Source organism: Lutjanus erythropterus, chromosome 8 (assembly GCF_056507025.1).
Source record: "Lutjanus erythropterus isolate fLutEry1 chromosome 8, fLutEry1.hap2, whole genome shotgun sequence".
NCBI classification, from domain to species: domain Eukaryota; kingdom Metazoa; phylum Chordata; class Actinopteri; order Lutjaniformes; family Lutjanidae; genus Lutjanus; species Lutjanus erythropterus.
Window position 1 is genome coordinate 30,798,005 of NC_139324.1, and position 21,493 is coordinate 30,819,497.

A 21,493-nucleotide genomic window follows, 5' to 3' on the forward strand; every position below is an offset into this window, starting at 1 on the left:
GGCTGAACATTCACTGTGGAAATAATGACAATGATATACAAGTATTACAGTTTTTTATTGCACTTGCTTTTTTTTAAAACTGCAGATACTGTAAATAAATTATCCTTTTATTACAAGAAGTTTTCATACAGTAAATGCATCCAGTTCATCATCAATCATCTTCCATAATCCAGTTAATTTGAAGTGTATGTGTAGAGTTGAAAATTAAATAATCCACTATTGATTCCCCAGAGGGGAAATTCTGGAAAAAAAATAGCACATTGATAAGACACAGCCTTATTAAGAGTCCTAACTAGGCCTTTAGTCTTAATGAGGTAGAGTCCTTCCAGGTAAGATGTTCTTCAACTCTTCCCTGGAACAGCGTTGGCTTTTCGATGAGCTTGGACACAGCGAGGGGTGCAGAACGAATACTCCAGGTACTGAAATGGGATTTTCCCAAGCAGAGACTCTCCACACATCCAGCACCGCCTGGTGACAAAGACAGGCCCAAACAGAAAGAGCACAGATTTTCAGAGGTTTGAGTTAAAAAAAAACAAAGTTTATAGTTTTGTTTAAAGTTTTAATTTATATTATTTTACTAGGCTCAATAGCAGGGTACGTACAGCTTTTTAAGAGTAAAATTCAAGCACTTTACCAAAACCAAAAATTTCCAGATTCTCAGAGCTGTTACCATCACATCTAAATTGTTGCAATAAAGGTGACTGAAAAATAGTTTACAGAAGTCCTCCACAATATGTACTTTGTTTATTTTACCAGCTGTTAATATTAACTTTGATTGTATCGTGGTTATTTAATGCTCACTGAGTTTGACTTCAGGAGACAAAACAAATATAACAGGATCGTTTAAAAGATTTTTGGATTACATGAGCGACTGGGAAGATGGAAACGCCAAATTATGTTGAAAATCAGGCATTTTTCAAGGAGAACATTTGAATTCACGCATATCCCTGACCCTTGAAAAGATAAAGCTATTTTGTACTGCAGGAGATAAATCAATCAGTGTCTTATACAACAGTCTGTTGGTTTTTGAGAGCTGGGACAGACCTGGGAGAAGAAACTGGCTGTAGAGTTTACAAAAGATGTGTGGGAGAATATATCAAACAATACCAAAAAAGATAACCTGCAACTGAACCAGAGCACTGCAACTGATCGCCTCTAAATTTAAGCCCACCGTCACACCATTGTCTCTGCGATGCAATATAAATACTGGCAGCCTCACAGGTTTTCTCTGGTCCTGTCCTACATTACAGAAGTATTGGAAAACTTCTGTATGAAATGCAGAATATGCTTCAACTGGATTGAGTATTGTTTCTCCTTGGTCTTACTAGTGTGCACATTACTAATGTACATATAACAGAATTTTAATGTTGTGACTGTAAAAAAAATATTATTTTAGTGGATCTTGGACTTCCTGACTTGTCTCACAAGCTAATTTTACTAAAACCTTTTCTTATATGAGATGCTAAGGTCCAGTTATAGTGTGATGACAAAATGATGTGCACTGTCTGATAGATGTACCTGCACTTTTTCTCTTTTTTCTTTACTAACTATGCTGACCTGTGCAGTGTTAGGTTTCAAATTATTATCCCTTTATGTCTTTGGTTGTTGATTAGAAACCGGAAAATTCAATAAAACATAATTAGGAAAAGATACGATAAAATATACTTTACGGTCCCAAAGTGCAAATTGGAGTTGCGCAGCTGCAGTAAACTTACAACACAGAATGCAAACCAGAGATGGACATAATAATTATCACAGAACAAAAATAGAAGACATGCCTGTCGAGATAAAAAATAAATACGATAAAAAACAATAAAAATGAGGAATGAGATCATGGAACCCATAAAACTATCATTTGTAATGCATAAAAGCCACATACAGCGTTCTCCAAGATACATTTAAGATTTTCTAATACCTCTTAGAATAAAATTTAATGCCACAACCACGCCTGCAAAAGTATTAAACATATAAAGCTAAATTAGAATACATTTTAAGCCCTAGAAAACAATTATTTACCAAATAATTTAATTCAGTGAAACAACTGTAACTAAACAACAACAACAACAACAACAACTGTAACAAAAGTAACTAAATGATTGCTTTTTTTAAAAAAATATTGTTTTAAAAGAATAATTTCACAAAAGAATTAGAATTGAATATTTTAAATACAACTAAATGTTGTTTCTAGAGGATCATCAGTAAAGTTTACAACATCAAAGTCTGTATAAACTTATTAATATTTCACTGGAAACAAATCTAAAATGTAAATTAAGCAAATATTCTTCATCCTGTCCTCTGTATTTGACAGCTAGTTATGATGATACGGTAACATCCTACAAAAGGCCGAGAAAAAATTAAGACTTTTGCAGCAAAATTCAAGAGATTTAACTTGTTACTTTTGTAACAGTTTGACGTCCCTGCGGACTGAGCGTGTTGCTCGCTGAGTCGAGCCACGGACGATGGAAGGAAGGAAAACTTAAAGTGTTAGTTTTTTTATTTTCTGTCTCTGTATTGTCCGACTCGGGGTAAAACTTCATATTCAGAACATAACTGTTAAAATTAAGCATTTTCCAAGCCTTCAGGACTTTTTTACAAACCCTGCGATGGAGGCCTTGGAGGGACTTACTTGACGTTAGAGAGGCCGACTCCTGATGCAGCCACTTGTTCTGCTAACCTCCTCTCTGCAGCCAGAGCTCTCTGTAAATCAAAAGAAAACAATTAACATTTAAGAGGTTTAAAAAAAAAAACACTGAAACTTGAATATCAAAGATTAATTACACCACTAACTCACTTTTTCACGATCAGTCAGCGATGCAAACCTCTTCTTTTCCTCTGCCTCCAGCTCTTGTTTCCTCTTTTCCTCCTTCTGTTCTCTCTCTCGTTGTTTCTTCATCGCCTTTTGTGCTTTTTTCTTCTCCAACTGTTTGGATTCAATCTCTGCTGTAAGAGGACCAGGGACCTTGAGGAGCACAATGTATATATATTAAACTGTGTAGAATTTGTAATGTATTTTGTTCAGATCTGTAGGTAAGAACATCTCTGCTGCTGCTGCTGTTTTCTCTCACAGTCTGTAAATATCTTATCTACTATTTAAATCCACACCTATTCCTGACTGATCAGAACTTTTGTAATTAAATGTCATTAAATCATGATTTGGGGAATCAGACATTAGTTTGCATAATGGGTCAATTACAAAATAGAGGAGCGTTCTAGGACATTTTTAGCTGTAAATTTACAGTGTGAGGAGACAGAGCCATTTTATTCATATGACACAGGCCTGTTACTCTGACAACACTGCCTGCGCTGCCTTCCAGACCAAAACACCATGAAAACATTCTGCTTGTATGATCGGTTTGTTTTAGAAATTCTGATTTCGACCTTTTAGAAAAGCGAGACAGGGCAACGGCCTGGAAACTCAAATATTTTTCCATACCGTTTTCTTTTTTTCATACTTGAAATGACTAAAAATCAAATTCTACACTGTTCAATACAGCATAGGAACCCTGTCAAAGGTTAGACTGTGCACTCTTACCTGTGCCTTGCTGTAGTCATATTTATCCGGATTCTCACCCATGTATTTACGAAACACGATCCTCGTTTCTTTATCAGGGGCGACGGTATACGGGGTCTGCCCTTTGTTATTCCTGTAAAGAAACATTGCAGATGTGATGTTTAAGTCTGGGCACAGGCTCACTGCGTTCACACTGCAATTATACGTGTACTGCGCATGACTATATTATGTTTTTATACCTGCAGGCCGGGTCAGCTCCTGCATCCAGGAGCAGCCTGACCGCCGCCTTCTGCGCAGCTGCTGAGGCAACATGCAGCAAAGTGAACCCCGACGAGTCTATGGGCTTATTAAGAAGATTTAAAGGACTCTGGACGTCAGATTCAGGGGTGTTCTCTGCCGTTTCTGCAGGCAGCTGGAGGAGTCTGCACAGAGCGTCAACGTCCCCGCCCTTACAGGCTGTAAACAGGGCGTCCCTCAGGCCGTACTCCCATGACTCGTCAACAATTTCTAAAAGAGACACAGAAAGCTAAATGAGTATCTTGAACGTTAAATATCACAAAATGTGGCGAGTTTAAAGACTGAGAAACGGGTGCAATATAATGAACAACAGTGAGAAAGAAGCTCTCATTCACCTTCCAGCTGTTTCTTACTCTGTGCTTTCCTCTTCTTCTTCTTTGATTGTGTCTCTGGAGGTGCGTCTCCTGCTGGTGCAGCCTCTGGCACCTCCTCTTCCTGATCGTCCCCTGCTTCTGTGTTACTCACTTCTGTCACACATGGATGTGAAATTTCATAAACTTTCCTGAACTTGTGTGTGATAAATCTGCATTCCTTGGGGGTTTTATTTTTTTTATTTTTTTTACAAACCCCAGTTCAAAAAAAGTTGGGACGCTGTGTTAAATGCAAATAAAAAAAGAATGCCATGATTTGCAAATACTTTTTTGACTTGTATTCATTTGAATACAGTACAAAGACAAGATATTTAATGTTCAAACTGAAACTTTATAGTTTTTTCCCCACTTTGTGAAAAACTGTGTGGGCAAATAGTCCAACAGTTCAAGAACAACGTTTCTCAACACAAAACTGCAAGAATTTAGGGATTTCACCATCTACAATCTGTAATATCATTAAAAAGAATCCAGAAACATCTCTGCACACAAGGGGCTGAAAACCAACACTGAATGACTATGACCTTTGACCCCTCAGGCTGCACTGCAATAAAAACCAACATAATTGTATAAAGGATGCTACATGGGCTTGTAAACACTTGAGAAAGCCGCTGTCAGTAAACACAGTTTGTTGTTGCAAGTTAAGACTCAGCATCCAGAGAGACAGCTGGTGTCTCTGAGGCCCATGGACTGACACAAAGTGGAAAAGTGTGCTGTGGTCTGACGAGACCACATTTTGCTCCACAAATTGTTTTTGGAATTCATGGATGGTGTGAGAGGAAGAGGAAAAGGACCATCCAGATTGTGACCGGCGCTAACTTCAAAAGCCAGCATCTGTGATGGAACGGGGTACAGACGACGTCTTTTTCAGGGATGTTCTTGCTTATTTCATCAAGACGATGCCACGACACATTCTGCATGTGTTACAACAGCGTGGCTCCCACTGAAAATGTGCGGTGCGTTATGAAGCACAAAATACAACAACAGAGACCCCAGACTGTTGAACACCTGAAGCTGTACATCAAGCAAGCATGAGAAAGAATTTCATGCTCCTGTCCCAACTTTTCAGGGACACGTTGCAGCCATCAAATTCAGAATGAGTGTATATTTACAAAAAACAATGAAGTTTACCAGTTTGATCATCTTGTTTTTGTGCTGTATTCAATTCAATGACACAACAGACGAGGCCTACCTTCAGTTTGCATTTTGGTTTCCTCCTTCTTCCTCCTCTTCTTCTTCCTGTGCCGGCGGGGACAGATTTCAAACTCTCTAAGGTCCAGAGTTCCTAATTTCAGCTCCACCATCTCCAGCTGGATCTCTCCACCCTCTTCTTTATCTGAACTATCCTGGTTTTCTTCTGCTGATGCCAAAAAATAAAGCAAGTGTGCTGTAATACCACATTCACTGTAAATAAGTAATTCAATGTTTCATTCATATAAAGCTGAGTAAGCTCACAGTCTACATTTTAACTTCTTAAACTCACCTTTCTCATGATCTGTATTTATTTGTGGTGCAGGTTTGACAGTTTTCTTCCAGGCCTTCTTAGTTGGACTGAAGACTGCAGACATGTCTGTGTCTTTCCCTAAATCAAGATATTTTGCGCACAGTATTGATTATACCCTGACTGGACAACGACAAGCAGATAACATGTCATTATTCCAAGGATATAATTCAGCTTACCATAAATATGGACGGTGGAAAGCACCTCATGTACCCTCTGTGTCTCTCGAAAGGTTGCCCTGCGTGTGGCAATGGGAAGTGTGCGGATCCTGGGATCTTTTTTGTCGAGCTGAGCTGCACGACCACCAAAAAAGATGGTTTTGTTGTAGCTGGGGGCTCGCACAAATATCGCAGCGGCCTCCTTCAAGTGTTCAGCCCAGCTTACCAGGAGATCCTGAATGTCCTGCAAGAGGTTATACAAGTGTTTAATTATGCACGTGAAAAACATTCTGCCTCACCTTATAATCGAGGTGTATTATACACTGTAGAAAAAAAACAGGAACTCCCACAAAGAGTAGACTACACTAAATGACTTAACACATGATTTACCCTCTAACTTTTGAACTGTATTAATTCATAAAGTTATTTTAATTAAAGCTAGAATAACTGTAACACAATGAGCTCGTGTTTGAAGGCATATTATGCAGGACTTTCCTGAAAAACACTGGGCCTCATGCAAAAACTTTTTTGTCTTCTTATCTTAACTTTCTCTTAATTTTTTTCTCGTGTGCTGGGCTCAAACCAACATGCCAAGTCAGATTCAACAAATGCTCATAACTTCTGATAAATGTGTAAATGATCCGCCTGTGCACATCTGAGTGCACAAGCATGAGACTTGGAAATTAACATAATTAACGCCCCAATAATACCATATAAGGCTACGCTTATCAAAGATTAAAAAGTAGAACTTGGAAATTGAAGTCCTGCTTTCAGAGATCAATAACGGAAAGTCTAAAATATTACCAGTGTCAGCAGTGGAATTAAGTGACCCGCTAAAGCCAAGAAACAAGAAAACTGAGTGCGAGTAAAAGAAGAAATGGTTCAATAAGAAAATGGAAAAAAAATAAATAAATCAACAAGAAGACTGATGACTGCAACGGGAGGAAGAGGTCAAGGCGAAGTCTCCATCACAAAGATAAATGACAGAATAAGTGCTATAAAAGGTGACGTTTACTGTCAGACACTGCAACAGAGGATGTTTCTCTGCACAGCCTTTATAAACCTGCATGTGAAGGTAGGACCAAGACACCTAATGACAGGTAATAAAACATAAGTAAATTAATAATGACAGGCTTTATGCGTAAATTTATGATATTTTAAATTATTATAATTTGAAATGCAGCAAAACAGGATTATTATGAAGTGTGATTTTTATTTTTCAACCTCAAAAAGTCTTCAAAGTAAAAAAAACTAAGTAAAAACTTGCTAATAGCAGTGGTCTGGACCACTTGTAGACTGAAAAACTCAAGAAAACTCAAGATACAAGAAAGATGGTGAATGCAGTAAGTTGTATTTTGCTGTGTTCAGGATCCTTCTGGAAGTTGGCTCTTGCCAACAGCAGTGCGCAGACTGAGAGACGCTAAAATCATACAGACCAATGGTTACATCACTGCCTCCATCTCTATTCAGTTCAGGTCGCATTGACACAGAAATCAGGTGCTGTGTGGAGGTGTGGCCGTGTTAGTTTGTGCTTTAGAACGTAACCGCTGTGAAACAATCAGAAAATAACTCTTTAGCTCTCTGATTCACTGTTTGTTCTCACTAATGCCATCACCTTACTTGATTCACTCTAGCTCTCTCTCGCGTGTCACGCCAAAAAAGAGGAGCCAACCTTGAATGGTACCTTTACAAACAGCAACCGACATATCCTGAATATTCTACCACAACAAGAAAATTGCTGCTTATTTTCTTCTGACAATACGAAATTGCGCCCTCAAATTTACCTTTGGAAATAAGCATCCCCAAGGCTCTGTGGATGCATCGACGCACTGACAAAAGTAAACTAATTAGCAGCTTTTAGTTGAGGATTGATGCCCTAACAGAAACTTTAAACTGTTCAAGAGAAAAAGGAATGCTATTCAGCAGAAAGCGTCACCGGAGGTTACATGAATCATCATTAGCCATGTGACAGAACATCAGCCTTCAAGAGTAGCAAAATTTTTGTCCTTTGTGAATAAAGTAGAAAACCTCATGGCTGTCAGTGTAAAGGAAAAATGACAGTACTGTTAAATGAACTCTAATCTGACCTTGACGAGTGCAGCCTCATTGTGTCGCCTCAGAGCAGCTCCTGCAGACTTGGGCGCATGACTGCGGTTCTGAGAGTCTCTGAGTCCTTGAGCGGTGCCTCTCTTCGCTCTCACTGTGTACCGGTGGAAAGTCTTGTGCTGAAGGACTTCTTTTCTGTAAAATTGAGACATTGTGTTGAGTAGATGCTGACAAGTTACTGAGCCGGCTGTTCTTGTACACTTACAGATACAGTCATTCGTAATCTACTGTGCTAAAAACAAAAAAACTGTCCACCTACCCTTGGAATACAGCACCAGCGAAGTGGCCCCCTCCTGTCATGAGAATCACCCACACAGTCTTCTTACTAACAGCCTTCAGGGAGGAAACTGTGTCGTGCTCATCGTCGGACTGAAATATTACAGGAAAAGAACACGAAATTAGGATTTTAAAATAAATCAATGATCACACACTGTATTGTACCTGCTGAGCCTCACCTTGCCCTGCAGGATGCAGCGGTGGACTGACAGAAACTGTCCTGCTGAGTTCTGGAAAACCACCTTACTGGAGGGCCGGCCAGTAATTAAACTGGTTTCAGCCGAGCTGTCGTTATCTGTTCCCGTCTGTGTTACCCCGCTGTCGCTGTCCGAGTCGTCTTCTTCTGAATCAGACTCTGAGCCTGAGATACTTGACATGTCTCCTGTAAATTAATATCAAATCAATAAATGAAAATCAAACAACATCACTGCTTTTCCATTAAAGTGATAGTACAGATTATTCGAAGTGAGGTTGTATTAGTTACGTAAAGTAGTAGCTAAGCAATGTACTCATGTTGACAGGTTCAGCAGCAAACGGTATTTTAGCCACTTTAAAAATGTACCACCAAAAAATAAATAAATACATAAAATCACTATCAGTTTATTTCTGACAGAAAACAAACATTATATGAGCCAAATATTGCACCATCCAAACCAACCAAACTCCATAGGCAAAATCAATAATTTTACCTTGCAGAACACAGAAGTTGCTGGTCTACCGCTGCCTCAAACTGTTGCTTTGTTTGCTTTATTGTGTGACTTTGGGGAATCTGAACAAACCTGTTTAAACCACCGAAGTCACACAATAACACAAACAAACTAAAAGATCGAGGCAGTAGACCAGCAAATACTGTGTTCTGCGAGGTAAAATTACTGATTTCTTCTATGGAGTTTGGTTGGTTTGGAGGGAGCAATATTTGGCTTATATAACAAACGTTTCTTATCAGAAAAGGCTGTCTGACAGCAAAGTAAAGCTGTTAAAATATTCTAAATATTGCGTACAGTTAAACTGATATTCTTTTTCTTAAGTGGACATTTTTTTAAGTGGCTAGAATACATTTTGTTCCTGACCCTGGTACTCTTCTCTGCTTCTCTTAACTGAGATTGTGTGAACCAGCATCTACTGTAGCCAAAACACTGACTATCAATAACTACCTCATACAACCCCACTTGAAATAATCCAAACCATCCCTTTAAAGTCCCTGTGTAAGACTCTCGTTTCCTCACCGGCTCCAGTCTTCCTCTCAAACTCCTCAGCTGTGACTGGTTGCTTTCCCGACATCTTCTGTCTCAAGTTGAAGCGATGCCAGTCGAGCTTGTAGTGCTCCATCTGAAATTTTAAGACAAAAACAGTCTTCAATACATCAGAAGATCTTTTTTCCCTAAGGAAGAAAGCATTGTGTAAAGCTGTGTGGTCACCTGTTCTTCACGATTAATGAAGGGGCACCTGCAGGCTGAACAGACCATCTTGTCTGACACCTCTCTGACCAGGCTGGACTCATGCCGTCTGTCATCCTCTGGGGATTTATCTTCCAACTCTGCGTGGAGGGAAACACACGGGGAGGTTTCAAACTGACAGAAAACTAAGGGCATTGTTTCACTGATAAAACTTAGTTTAGTACATCTACAAACAAATATAGATATAATAAAATAAGAATGAGAAAAAAGTTGGGACATTGTGGAGGAGAGGACTGAAGCCAGAAAAGGCTTCCCCTTTACTTCCCCTTTACAAATAACAACAGTCTTACTTCATTTACATGTCAAGACTATATATTTTTTTAGATTTTGGATGTTGTTATATCGTCATATGACATAAGTTTGGTTTTTTCCTAGTTTAAAAACTGCATTACAATAAAGTGATGCAATTTTCTGAACTCACCAGACCGTTCAAACTGCTCTGTTATTTACCATTATGCACTTAGCCATTATATGAAAATTTATCAAAAATGTCATTGTGTTAATATTTACCAAAAGCACCAATAAACATGTTTTAGCTTATATTGAGAGTTTTGCCGGAGAATTCAAATTAAATGCTTTGACATAATGTATCAAAACAGAAAAATATGGCAGATATTTATAGGCTAATATACCCTGATACAGATTAGACCAATACAGCTGAATAAGCCAACATCAGCCGTAATTTATCAGCCCCAATATTCATTATGCATCCCTAAATTTTTGGCTGAGTTATTTCAATATAATCTATAAATATATTGGCTTTTTCTTTTTTATACTTTTTACATTTGTTACAAAATATCATAAAAGTAGATTGCTTTATATTGTTAGAGAGTTTGTCCATGTAAAACCATTTATAAATGGATCATAGTTCTTCATGTGAAGCAACATGACGTGTCATCAGTAAGTAAAAGAGGCTGGATATTTTTGCTGACAGTATATTTTTCCTTCATGTCTATCTAAAACATGTCTGTGGTGCAGGACATACCGTCTGTGGCTGGGTCAGTGTCTGCAGCCTGCAGCTTCAGCCCGGGGTTCACCTCCTTCAGCCCGATCAAAGCTTCATCGTCCGGGCAGAAGTCAAAGATGGACCGGTGGTCCGCACAAGCTGTCATTGTTGGTGTTTTTCTGTTTTTACCTCATGACCAGCTGCGACATCAGAAACACAGAAACCTGCTGTTAGTTTTGTTGTGTCCAAAATGACACGTTTCGTTCACAGACGTATTCACAATTATTAACTACAGCAGCCTGTAGTTAACAACTCAGCCTGTTGTTTCTGTCGGACATGACAACATTTCTATCGTGAGTTATTTTTTATTATTTTCTAAAGGCTAACGTTATCTGATGTCACGTTTCCATCTGCTCTTTGAACGACACGTGGAGGAGTGACTAAGAGTGGACATCATCTTCAATAAAAGGCTGTGTTGTTTCCCTTTTGTAATACGTCTTTACGTGAATTACAACAAATAAGTTACGACCTAAAAATAACAAACAGCTTACCATAAATGAAGGTGTCTAAACGCAGCTGGGCTACAGCCACGCAGCTTTCCGCTTCTTCCGGACAGACCTACGGAAGCCCACAAGCGTCAATAACGCCTGCGTCAATAAGGCGTTCCCAGACCGAAGGGTGCAAATTCCGTTTTGTACGAAGATAAATGTTATGAAAGCCCATTTCCCCAAGTGAAAGAAAAAACTATCCACATGTATATTATAATTGTTAGGTAACAAGTAGAAATTATTAGATGAAGAGTAGAAATTGTTAAATAAAAGGTCGATTATGAGAGAAAAGGTCTAAAAAGTCACAAGTACACTGACACTGATATCAGGGAGTGGGAAAAAAATGTATCATATCAATATATATCAGCCAATCATTTTATACAGATAACAGAACAGGCCTATATATATATATATATATATATATATATATAAAAACACATTTTTCAGTGATTCATCACTTGTAACAACAATATGTAATTGAACGCAGGACAATAACCTTTATAGTTATTAAAGTTTTATCAGGGCAATGAAACAGTAAAGTTTCAGCAGTAGACGCTCCTCCCATGTTTGTTTACTGGTTTTGTTAATGCCTCAAGGCTTCCCCAGGTTAAACGTTACAACGCTATGAATTGTGGGTATTTCCCTCAGGCAAAGTTTGCATTTGGATTTAATGAAAGTGTGCATAAAGTGCTCAAAAGGTTCTCTAGAACAGTGCTTCCCAATTTTTTTGACAGGACAAACCATCACAACCAAAGTCATAATAAGCCTTGTCAATAAATTCCGGTAAGAGTTCGTTTGTGCGTTAATGAACGTTCCTGACCATTTTCACTGCCATCACCCAGTCTTATCTTGATGCTTTATTGAAAATGCATACATAACTCATTTAGGCTGAGTTACAGGTAATCTCATTGTTTTTCCTTTTATCGGTAAGACAATTTTCACATATTTTAAATGCCGTATAAAGGAGTACTTTAGATAGAAATGTTAAATTTGCTTAATTTCCTTTGGGGACCCAAAGAAATCTCCTGTGAACCACCTGTGGGTCCCGACCCAGTCTTTGGGAATGACTGCTCTAGAAAGCCCTCTTGGACTGCGACGGTATCGGCCGGAGACGTGTCTACCTTCTCCCCAATATAATGGGACTGAATTGTACCAAAAAAGTAAGTAAGTATCAAAAAATGTTTTTGGACATTTCAAAACCAGTGTCTCTTTCCAAATATCCTTAAAAATATGGAAAGTATCATTTATCTATGACTGTAACAGTGAAGTACCACCACAAGCTTTTTAATATGGTTTGGTTTTGACACACGCTAACGAAGCCTGAGGTCATGAGGGTGGACAAATAAACCAATATTTGTCCCAGACGTACTCTGTCACACCTGACTCAATATTTAGCAACATGGAAAAACGTGAATTCTGCAGGAAAAGTGAAAACTGTTGCAAAATGTTACTCTTTAAAAATATATTAGAGCTGCAACAATTAATCACCAGCTATTTTGATAATCAATTAATTGGTCTGAGTATTTTTTTTTTAAGAAAAATAATCTAATTTCTTTGATGCAAGTTTCTTAAATGTGGTTTATTTACTGCTTTGTGACAGTAAAGTGAATATTTTTGGTTTGTGGGAAAAGCAAGACATTTTCTGCCATTTTAGAGACAAACAACTATTAATTGAAAAAATAACTGTATAAAAATAATCGTTAGTACTATGAAAACTGTTATTGAAGAAGCTCAGGCAGGCTGCAGGAACAGTACAGGAGCGCAAGGCGAGTGAAACACTGTAAACTGACAATAACAACCAGCAATCAGCTGTTTTTAACTGTCAGTTGTCTGTCACTGTAAAGCTTAACCAGTTATCCTGAAAACATTAATCCACTGCTCTAAAAAATCTGAACTCCATTAACATATTGCTCACTTTAACTGTTATGATTTCTCACAGCTCATAAACAGACATTCTCTCACACTAATTTGAAGTCTAATTAACGTGAAAAGGGAAAACAAAAACAGTTATTCCGGCCCAGAATGGAAATTCAAAGAAGCGTTGTTGTCAGAGCAGCTTAATATGTTTCCTTAATCTCTGATGACATATTGTGAACATTTTATTATTTATTACAGTTAAAAATATTACAGATTTCTCCTTTAAGTACAAGTGCTTCTGCGGCAAGATAAAATCAAACACTTTATAAAGCAGAACAAAATATACACTTCATTAATCACACAATTCAATTTAAAATAAAAACAAATGTGCCTGTAATCTACAACACAAATTTTCTTTTTCTGTCACTTGTATTTGCTCTGATTTCTCTTTGATTTGCTGGTTGGTGCAGAGATCAAAGCTTGTGCTGTTGGAAAAGAAAGACATACACATCCATATTACACGATGTGTCAAACACGTCTTCGCCAGTATGGAGACACTCCAGTAGTCGCCCCTTACCTGCTGTTTTACGAGCCTTGGCCTCCACCAGACGTTGTTTCACCTCCAGGATTTCAGCAGTGAGGCTCCTCGCCTTGTTTGTGATGCACTCGCTCCTTTCCTGCAAATCTTTACTTTGATTTCTGAAAGATATTAAATATAAAGTGAAATCAGCTTTGATGCATGCATGGTCACTCTATCCTTCTACACACGCAGCACATACCTGTCTGCAGAGGCTTGACTGTTCAGTTGTTCAGAAAGTTTTCTCTCCTGTTGCAGCAGATGACCCAGTTGCTGCAACGAATCAACGACTCCACTGTTTACCATCATCAAATCCAGTCTCTGCTTCATTTCTGTGGTGCTGCAAGCGAGAACAGGTCCAAGAAGACAATTACGAACTGATCAAAGTCAGTCCTGTCTGATATGATTGCGTATTGTTTGGACAACTTTAAGGCTGTTGGGTAACAGGTCTGGACAATAAGATCAGTTCAGGTTAATCATGTGATCATGTAGAGACGTTCTTTGGAAGTTCCTACAGGATTTCACAAGCTTGCTTGGGGCGGATTGTGGTGCATGTTGTGATTTTAGTCATTTTTTTTGCAAAGTAACCTTTGGGAGCTCAAACCCAAAACCAGCAAAAATTATGAATGCTGTCACAAGATGGTTGTTCGAGCTGACGACTCACTTAAATCACACTCGACTGGGGCTGAACGATTTTGAAAAAATATCTAATTGCAATTACTGTGACTGATATTACAATTGCAATATGATTTACGATATTAGAAGTAATGATAATTTTTACATCATCATTCTTATTTTGATTGAAAAACATTAAATCGTTAAATCATTAAAATTACTGGTGTGATTTTTTTTTAAAGGAATTTGTCCCAAATGAAGATTTGTTTTTTTTTTAAGTCTGTAGAATCTGATTTGTAGGACAGGACGCCTCTGCCACACAACATTCATTCATTTAAAATTAAGTGTTGATTTTCCCCCTTTTTTTCATAGCTGTCAGTGGTAGCTTTGAGCAAATGTCGCTGCTCTTCTTACTGGGAACTCCTTAACTTTACTCAAACAGCACTTCATTGTACATTTGTTTGATTATATAATTTAAGTGTTGTTTTACGGGCATGAATTTTGTAAAAATCTAAAAAGAAAAAGGGGGACAGGAGCAGAAAGGAAAGAATGAATATTAGTTCATGCCAGAGAATCATGCAAGTTCAGCCCAGCATAGCAAATTACTCTGTATTCTTTCGTAAAAATTAAAAATAACATTAAAAGTATTTAACATAAAAATGTAATGTACTTATTATTTTGTTATTTTCAGTCTTTAAACATCACTAGAATGCAGGAAACAAGGTCTCTGAAACTCAAAGTCAGACTGCCGTTTGGTTTCAAATGACGATGCACAGGATTTATGTGTGTTGTTTCTTCATTGAGCACGTTGTACAAACCAATTTTATAATTTTATAATGTAACAATGTTGCAGTTGAATTCATCTTAGGTTTAGGGACAAAAACACTTGTTCAGGGTCGGGGAAAAAGCATTGACTTTCATAGTTTTAGGGCTCCCATCTAGAGAAACCCCCCAGAAACATGACAGCGAGTTAACAGGCTGAAACAAAACAAGGGCATTTTTCCCCCAACTGAATTCAAGTTAAACATGCCAACACAAAGAACATGTGGAACATGTTAACGGTACCATTGACTTGTCTCTTCCTCTGCACGCAGTCTCTTCTTCCGGACCTCCTCCACTTTCTTCATGGTGTCTTGGATGGCCTGCTGCAGCTCTTTGATCTGCTGCTGCTGTTTAACGTGACAAAATCCAGCAGTAACAGTTAAGATACCAGAACTAAAACAAGCAGATTATTTCTAGTTTTATTTGGAAAAATAGCCATCACCATATTAGATAGCCCTCCATTACTAGACACTGATCTTTAAACATAATTTCTCTGCTCACAATATTTCAAAGCATGGATGCAGCAAAGTCTATTCAACATCTGATGGATGATAGAAGCAATGACTATGATGAGTTCAGGCACAACTGAAATCTAACATGTTCTAGAAGTGGATATTATGCTGTGATTAGAGTGATTCCACAAGCTTTTATCTGTGTGATTACAGGGGCCTTAATGTACACATCAAAAACACCTAGACTGTTCACTTTGTCCGTGGAATGGTGTCCTTTTGTTTAAAAAAAATGCAACAACAAATTGTAAGGTCTTCTCTCACAAAGGGATATTTTATCTCATCTCTAAAAAGGAACATGTTGCAGGAACACGCCACTATGATTTCTAGGAGTATAAGGTGTAGGTATCTCAGTTTTCCTTTACTACCTAAATCTAAAGAGGTACATTTTAAAACAATGAATGATATTCATCCCTGTAATGAATATTTTAGACTTAAATTCAGTTTTGATTTCAATGAGTGTGCACTTTGTAAAACTGAAATAGAAACACTAACTGTTCTCTTGTAATGTATCTAATTTGTTTTGAAAGCATTTCCACAATCAATACTTTGTTTCTGCCAGCCCTAACGTATTAACTCCATCTCAAGAGGACAGAAAAAAAAAATACTTTTAAAAATAATAATTTGATACTTGACAAGTATTTTCTACACAAAAAACACTCCACGCTTCACTGTATTCTTGAAGGAGGTGTCTATCATTAGATCAAAACAAAATGATGAAATCTAGGAAAATCCAACTTCTGTATGAATGACTGACCTTATTTCACTTGCTTGAACTCCAGATAGAGGATTAAATAGATTTTGTTTAAATTTCATTTTAATTTATGTCACTTAACTCACTCGGCGAAGTGCCATTTCCGTTTCTTTACAGCTGTTTCTTTAATGTTCTTCGTTGATAATTTGTAACTTCAGCATTAAGGTAACTTAACTAGCTGTAACGTTAGCCACTGACCTTTCATCAAATCGTGCAAATTTAGCGAGCTAACAGTTAGCTACCGTCACGAATTCAACCTACCGTGGATTTTTCGCATTGTGTTGGAACTGTATGGCCATGAAGTGCGGTCATGATGTTTTGTTTCATCTAAATTTTCTTTAAAGATTGATTTATGTGCCTCAAGTGAGACTCGAACTCGTGTTCATCGATTCGCTCTCTTTATAAGCAGGCGAAACCACGCCCCTTCCGGTATGGGACCTTACTTTAAAAAAAATCAAAATACTCTTTTGTTCCCTTTTAAATTGTGTCACGAATTACACATATGATATACGACAAGCTTACAACACAAGAATTGTTGTATATTTTATTGTTATCAGGTAAATTCTTTTTTACAAAAATGCAAATGCTATAAAACTAAACACAGTGTAAATTATTTCACTATACATTTTATTTTTTGATTTTTGTTGTAGTCCATGCTCAACCAAGAAGTTGTTATTATTGTGATGATGGTTCGAAATTGCCATGTTGCTTCTGGTGTATGTAAATATAGCGGAAAAAAATCGCTGTTTGCCGTCATTCAACTTAGTTTTGTGTGAAATCGCTCAGTGAACTACATGTCTCGTCTCGCACAATATGCGTCATCACTACCGACGTAGCGGTCCCTCTCGGAACGTTATCTTACCTTAAGTGTTTTATCCAGCGACTGTTGGTCCTTTTATCAGCCGGCAAGAGAAAAAAGAAGTAAGACCTGTTGCTTGTGGGACTAATTCCCCGTTCAAAAACACACAGGCATCGTGGCTTCAGCAGCTAACTGTAGCTTTCGGGGGGAGTAAGTCATGACGTCAATTACGCGACTTTTAGGTATGTTTTTCTAATTATGTATAGTTCGCAGCTCGCTTTACAACAAACGGCGACATTATTGACTTGTAAAAGTATCTTTTAAACTGATAAATATATATGTATGATTTATAGAACATCTGATGGTACAATAGAAGGGGTGAGAATCCTATATAAACACTTCTCTTACACACTCTGCCAGAGCCCGGATAGCTCAGTCGGTAGAGCATCAGACTTTTAATCTGAGGGTCCAGGGTTCAAGTCCCTGTTCGGGCGATAGTACTTTTTCCACTCCACAATAACTGGACCGTCGGAGTATGTTATTAACAGGTAGGTTTTGCACAAGTTATGTGTCATCTGAAATTACCAGCGAAACATAGCATGTCAACTGCTGGTAATCTTAGCTTCAGTAGCAAGAAAACAGCACTCCTGGTGAATGTATGAGACATCCAAAGCCTAAAATTGCCCCAATCCTGTGCCAAACATTAAACCATTTCATTTAAAGCTAGTTATTGAAGTGGAGCTGTTATTACACACAGTGAAACCTCACATTATCCTGCTGTTGGAGATGTTGTTTGTGAAAGAATCAAACTAATTTGGGGATTAAACTCACTCACAAACAAATAACAGTAAACCTGTAATTTACTCGAGATAATCATGGGTATTATCTCAGGACAGTGATTGGGGACACCTATAAAGCTAGATGTTAGTGCAGGGAAAATGGCAACACTGAAGACATATCTGCCTGGCAAAGATGGAGCGGATTATCCTCTTGTGCGTGGTTTCCACCTGTCTCTCTGCCGTGCACGCTCAGGTAAATATGCATGGGATTGGAGTGGGATTTCAACAAGTTCATCTACGGACTGCAGCAGAATTGCCAATAACTTTTTATGTCTTTTGCAGAAATATATGTTCAACCCAAAATGGGGCCCCGTTGGCTATAAAGGTAAATACAATTTGGATTTGATCTAAGTGTGAGAGCAGTAAAAACTCATGCTGACATTAAACTCTTATTTTGTTAGAACGTGAAGAACATGGTGACGGAACAGCAATGGATGAAATTATTAAAGCCAATGAATTCATTTGTAAGTTGCACACAATTTAATTTAATTGCATTTTATCAACATAGCCTACTGTAGCAAATGAGCTCCTCTTGCCCGATCTGGAATGATTTTGTTTGATTTTTAGGGTTGTAATCATATTTTTCCCTGTTTTCTGCCTCAGCTTCCCAAATGATAGACGGCACGGCCTCTCTCAGAGAGGGAGACATTGCTGTTTCTTCTGGAAGGCGCTCCAAAGTCTGCTTCGCCCGCAGCTGCCTGTGGTCGAAGTCAGTGGATGGACATGTCTATGTTGCATATAGGATGTCACCTAACTACTGTACGTTATTTTAATTCTCCAACTGTACACAAATGCCTCACATTACAGTTTTTTTAGACTGAGATGTGTTTGATGATGTATAAATTGTCTGTTCCTTGTCTAAACAAATGGACAGCTGAGATGGAGACAAAGCTGATAAAGAAAGGGATGGAGAACATAGAGAAAGGTACCTGTGTGCGGTTTGTTCCTCGGACTCACCAGAGAGACTTCATTGACATCCAGCCAAAGTCTGGGTGAGATTCCATCATGTGGTTGTCTTTTGCTTTTGAATGTTTCATCTGCAGCAAAATTTAGAGTTGTGAGATTCAGAGTAAAATTTAAATGACCTTCAATTGTTGGCAATGCAGGTGTTGGTCCTACCTTGGTGCGCGCGGTGGAAGACAGACCATGTCCCTCCAGAGCCCTGGCTGCCTCCGAATTGGAGTGATTTCCCATGAATTCATGCACGCCCTGGGCTTTGTGCACGAGCAGTCCCGCTTTGACAGGGACAACTATGTCACCGTCATGTGGCCAAACATTTGGAGAGGTAATCTCAAAGGGGCGGGAAGAAGGGGTGGCACTGGGTAACTGTACAGCACCACCAACTGTAAGATAAGATAAGATAAGACAGAACTTTATTAATCCTGAAGAGAATATTTGTGCCAGATTGCCTCAAAATTACAGTAACATAAGAATAATATATAAGAATAACAGTAGGGCATCAAATATGAGTGATATGAAATATAAAGTGTGTAAGGAGTACATGCAAAGAGTCATTAAATAGTCTTAAATTCTGTTTGGGAAGGTCTTTAATATGCAGTTATTGAATCCTGTAAGCGTGGTCTAAAATTCACTCCAAGTGAAAAATCAATTTCCAGCTATTAACTATCATTATTTTATGGTTTCTTTACTCCTCTGTGACACGAAACTGATTTTCTTTGGGTTGTAGACAAAACAAGACATTGGAGGACATGATCTGGGGCTCTGGAGAACAATGATCAACATTTTTACCATTTCTGACATTTTATGGACCAAATAACTAAAATGCTTGACAAATTGATTCATAGTGAAAGTAATTGTTAGTTGCAGCCCTACTTTTTAAAGAAATAAAATAAGTCAGATATTTGTTCAGCCAGTTTGTAAAGTACTCAAAGTTTACTCACAGACAGGTGACACATTTTAAAACTTTGAGGTATTTTCCTTTAATTTGTCACCATAGAATTCTATCACAGCACATATTTTTAGTTTTTTAACGTGATGAAGAACTGAAATAATAACTTTGAGAAGATGTATATAAATATGTAATTTGCCAAATCTGTAATGTGCTTGAAAAGCATGAAAATGCACCTCGAAAAGTGCTTGAATTTAATTTTGGAAATGATGGAGCAACCCTCACATTTAATCTCTGGCGATATAAATGATGTTTGGCATATAAACGGGCATTTTAACTTGATAGAGCTTCATTTCAGACTCCTGACAGGACAACTGTAGTGATTTTTTTTTCATTACCATCTAAACAAAATGTACTCAGACAAATATTCTTCACCTCAACCATTTATCATCATTTTGTCTTTCTTATACTTTTGAACTGACAATAATAATAATTGTTAATAATAATAATTTACTCAAAGAGTAACCCTATATCTTCAACTTTGATGTTTAGTTTTATTGCCCTTAAATTTAAAAAGACTTACATTTAACTTGCTGACATACAAAGACACCCCGTGTAAATTACAGAATGTCTATAATTAAATGTATTTAATGCTACTTTAAGGAGTTTGTAACTGGTTGCCTCTATATGATTTCCATAAGCAAATGAGACATACAGTGAGTCATATGTTAGCCAGTTGAAAAGAAGAAAGAGCTTTTTATTTACTATGTATGTATGTATGTTTACATATCAGTGCTGGTTTATGGTACACGTGTTGGAAAAATAAATACCAAAGATTTAAAATTCTTTACATTGTATCTAAAAACAGCAAAAATCAAAACGAGTGCACGCAAAGATTAACTAAAGTGTTCAATTTCCAACAGATCGCTTGAGAAACTTTGAGAAATTCAAGACTGACAATCTGGAGCTACCATACGACTACACCTCAATCATGCACTTTGGGATGTAAGTAATAATTTCATGTAGATCGGTCAGTATATTATGATATGGTTCATTTATTATAATGCAGTGTATCATGTTGTGTATATGTCCTATGTATAGGTTCGCCTACTCTCAGGACGGGGAGCCGACCATCGTTCCTAAGAACAGCAAGAACATAAAGCTGGGTCAGAAATCGTCCCTCAGCCACATCGACAAGCTGAAAATCAACAAGCTGTATCAGTGTGGTGGGTACGAAACCTCCTCCGTTAACCTGCAGTGAACTTATTGCTATGACACATGTCAGTCATGGATTCTTTCTGTTTCTCTCAGCAGGTGACGTGGATGATTACTAAGCAAACTGAACTGAGGGGGGGGGGGGGGTTGAAACAGGGATGTACTGAAAGCTCATCAATATCATAAACTGCTGTTAAATCATGGAAACAATTCCAATAAAGATTGATTCAAGCTTTCTATCAGCATTTCATCTGTGTGCATGCAGTCCTGTGTGTTTAAATAAGATCTGAGAGGGCTAAGAAAAAGAGCTGGGTGTAAACTTTGGTTTTACTAAAAGGAGGGGAAAAATACTAGATTACTGTCATCCAACTGTCCTTATCCACCCAATAGTTACAGCATAAGACATTTCATGAATCAGCCAGAGATGACTTGATTTTGAAGACAGTGTAATCCTACTTGCATGCATGTTTGCATACAGTAAAATAAAGT

The 21,493-nt window shown here is 37.8% G+C and overlaps 3 protein-coding genes and 1 non-coding gene across 8 annotated transcripts; 2 read left to right on the forward strand and 2 right to left on the reverse strand.

Moving 5' to 3' along the window:
• Positions 1 to 36: 36 nt before the first annotated feature.
• Positions 37 to 11,293, reverse strand: ankzf1 (ankyrin repeat and zinc finger peptidyl tRNA hydrolase 1). 5 transcript variants are annotated; one of them, XM_084725268.1, is made up of 16 exons: positions 11,172 to 11,293; positions 10,660 to 10,820; positions 9,636 to 9,754; positions 9,444 to 9,546; positions 8,397 to 8,599; positions 8,201 to 8,310; positions 7,923 to 8,076; positions 5,857 to 6,079; positions 5,660 to 5,758; positions 5,369 to 5,533; positions 4,144 to 4,275; positions 3,751 to 4,018; positions 3,533 to 3,644; positions 2,792 to 2,959; positions 2,627 to 2,697; positions 37 to 468 (listed from the first exon to the last, which is right to left on the reverse strand). In XM_084725268.1, exons 2-16 carry the CDS (start codon positions 10,784 to 10,786, stop codon positions 342 to 344), a joined length of 2,181 nt encoding a protein of 726 aa, XP_084581394.1. In that variant the 5' UTR covers positions 10,787 to 10,820; positions 11,172 to 11,293; the 3' UTR covers positions 37 to 341. The 5 variants fall into 5 exon arrangements, with proteins under 5 accessions (XP_084581394.1, XP_084581398.1, XP_084581395.1 ...); XM_084725272.1 differs by having other exon boundaries at positions 4,162 to 4,272; positions 5,369 to 5,536; XM_084725269.1 differs by having other exon boundaries at positions 4,144 to 4,272; positions 5,369 to 5,536.
• A 2,155-nt stretch (positions 11,294 to 13,448) lies between these two features.
• Positions 13,449 to 16,700, reverse strand: LOC146323055 (uncharacterized). The gene is made up of 5 exons (XM_084725574.1): positions 16,564 to 16,700; positions 15,283 to 15,386; positions 13,805 to 13,942; positions 13,603 to 13,724; positions 13,449 to 13,510 (listed from the first exon to the last, which is right to left on the reverse strand). The coding sequence occupies exons 1-5, from the start codon at positions 16,627 to 16,629 to the stop codon at positions 13,449 to 13,451; spliced, it is 492 nt and encodes a 163-aa protein (XP_084581700.1). The 5' UTR covers positions 16,630 to 16,700.
• A 438-nt stretch (positions 16,701 to 17,138) lies between these two features.
• On the forward strand, positions 17,139 to 21,225 carry hce2l2 (high choriolytic enzyme 2-like 2). The gene is made up of 9 exons (XM_084724102.1): positions 17,139 to 18,133; positions 18,223 to 18,265; positions 18,342 to 18,404; positions 18,544 to 18,699; positions 18,815 to 18,932; positions 19,047 to 19,225; positions 20,713 to 20,794; positions 20,891 to 21,015; positions 21,101 to 21,225. Exons 1-9 carry the CDS (start codon positions 18,074 to 18,076, stop codon positions 21,121 to 21,123), a joined length of 849 nt encoding a protein of 282 aa, XP_084580228.1. The 5' UTR covers positions 17,139 to 18,073; the 3' UTR covers positions 21,124 to 21,225.
• Positions 17,523 to 17,595, forward strand: trnak-uuu (transfer RNA lysine (anticodon UUU)). The gene has a single exon. It is a non-coding gene; the product is annotated as a tRNA-Lys (tRNA).
• Positions 21,226 to 21,493: the final 268 nt, after the last annotated feature.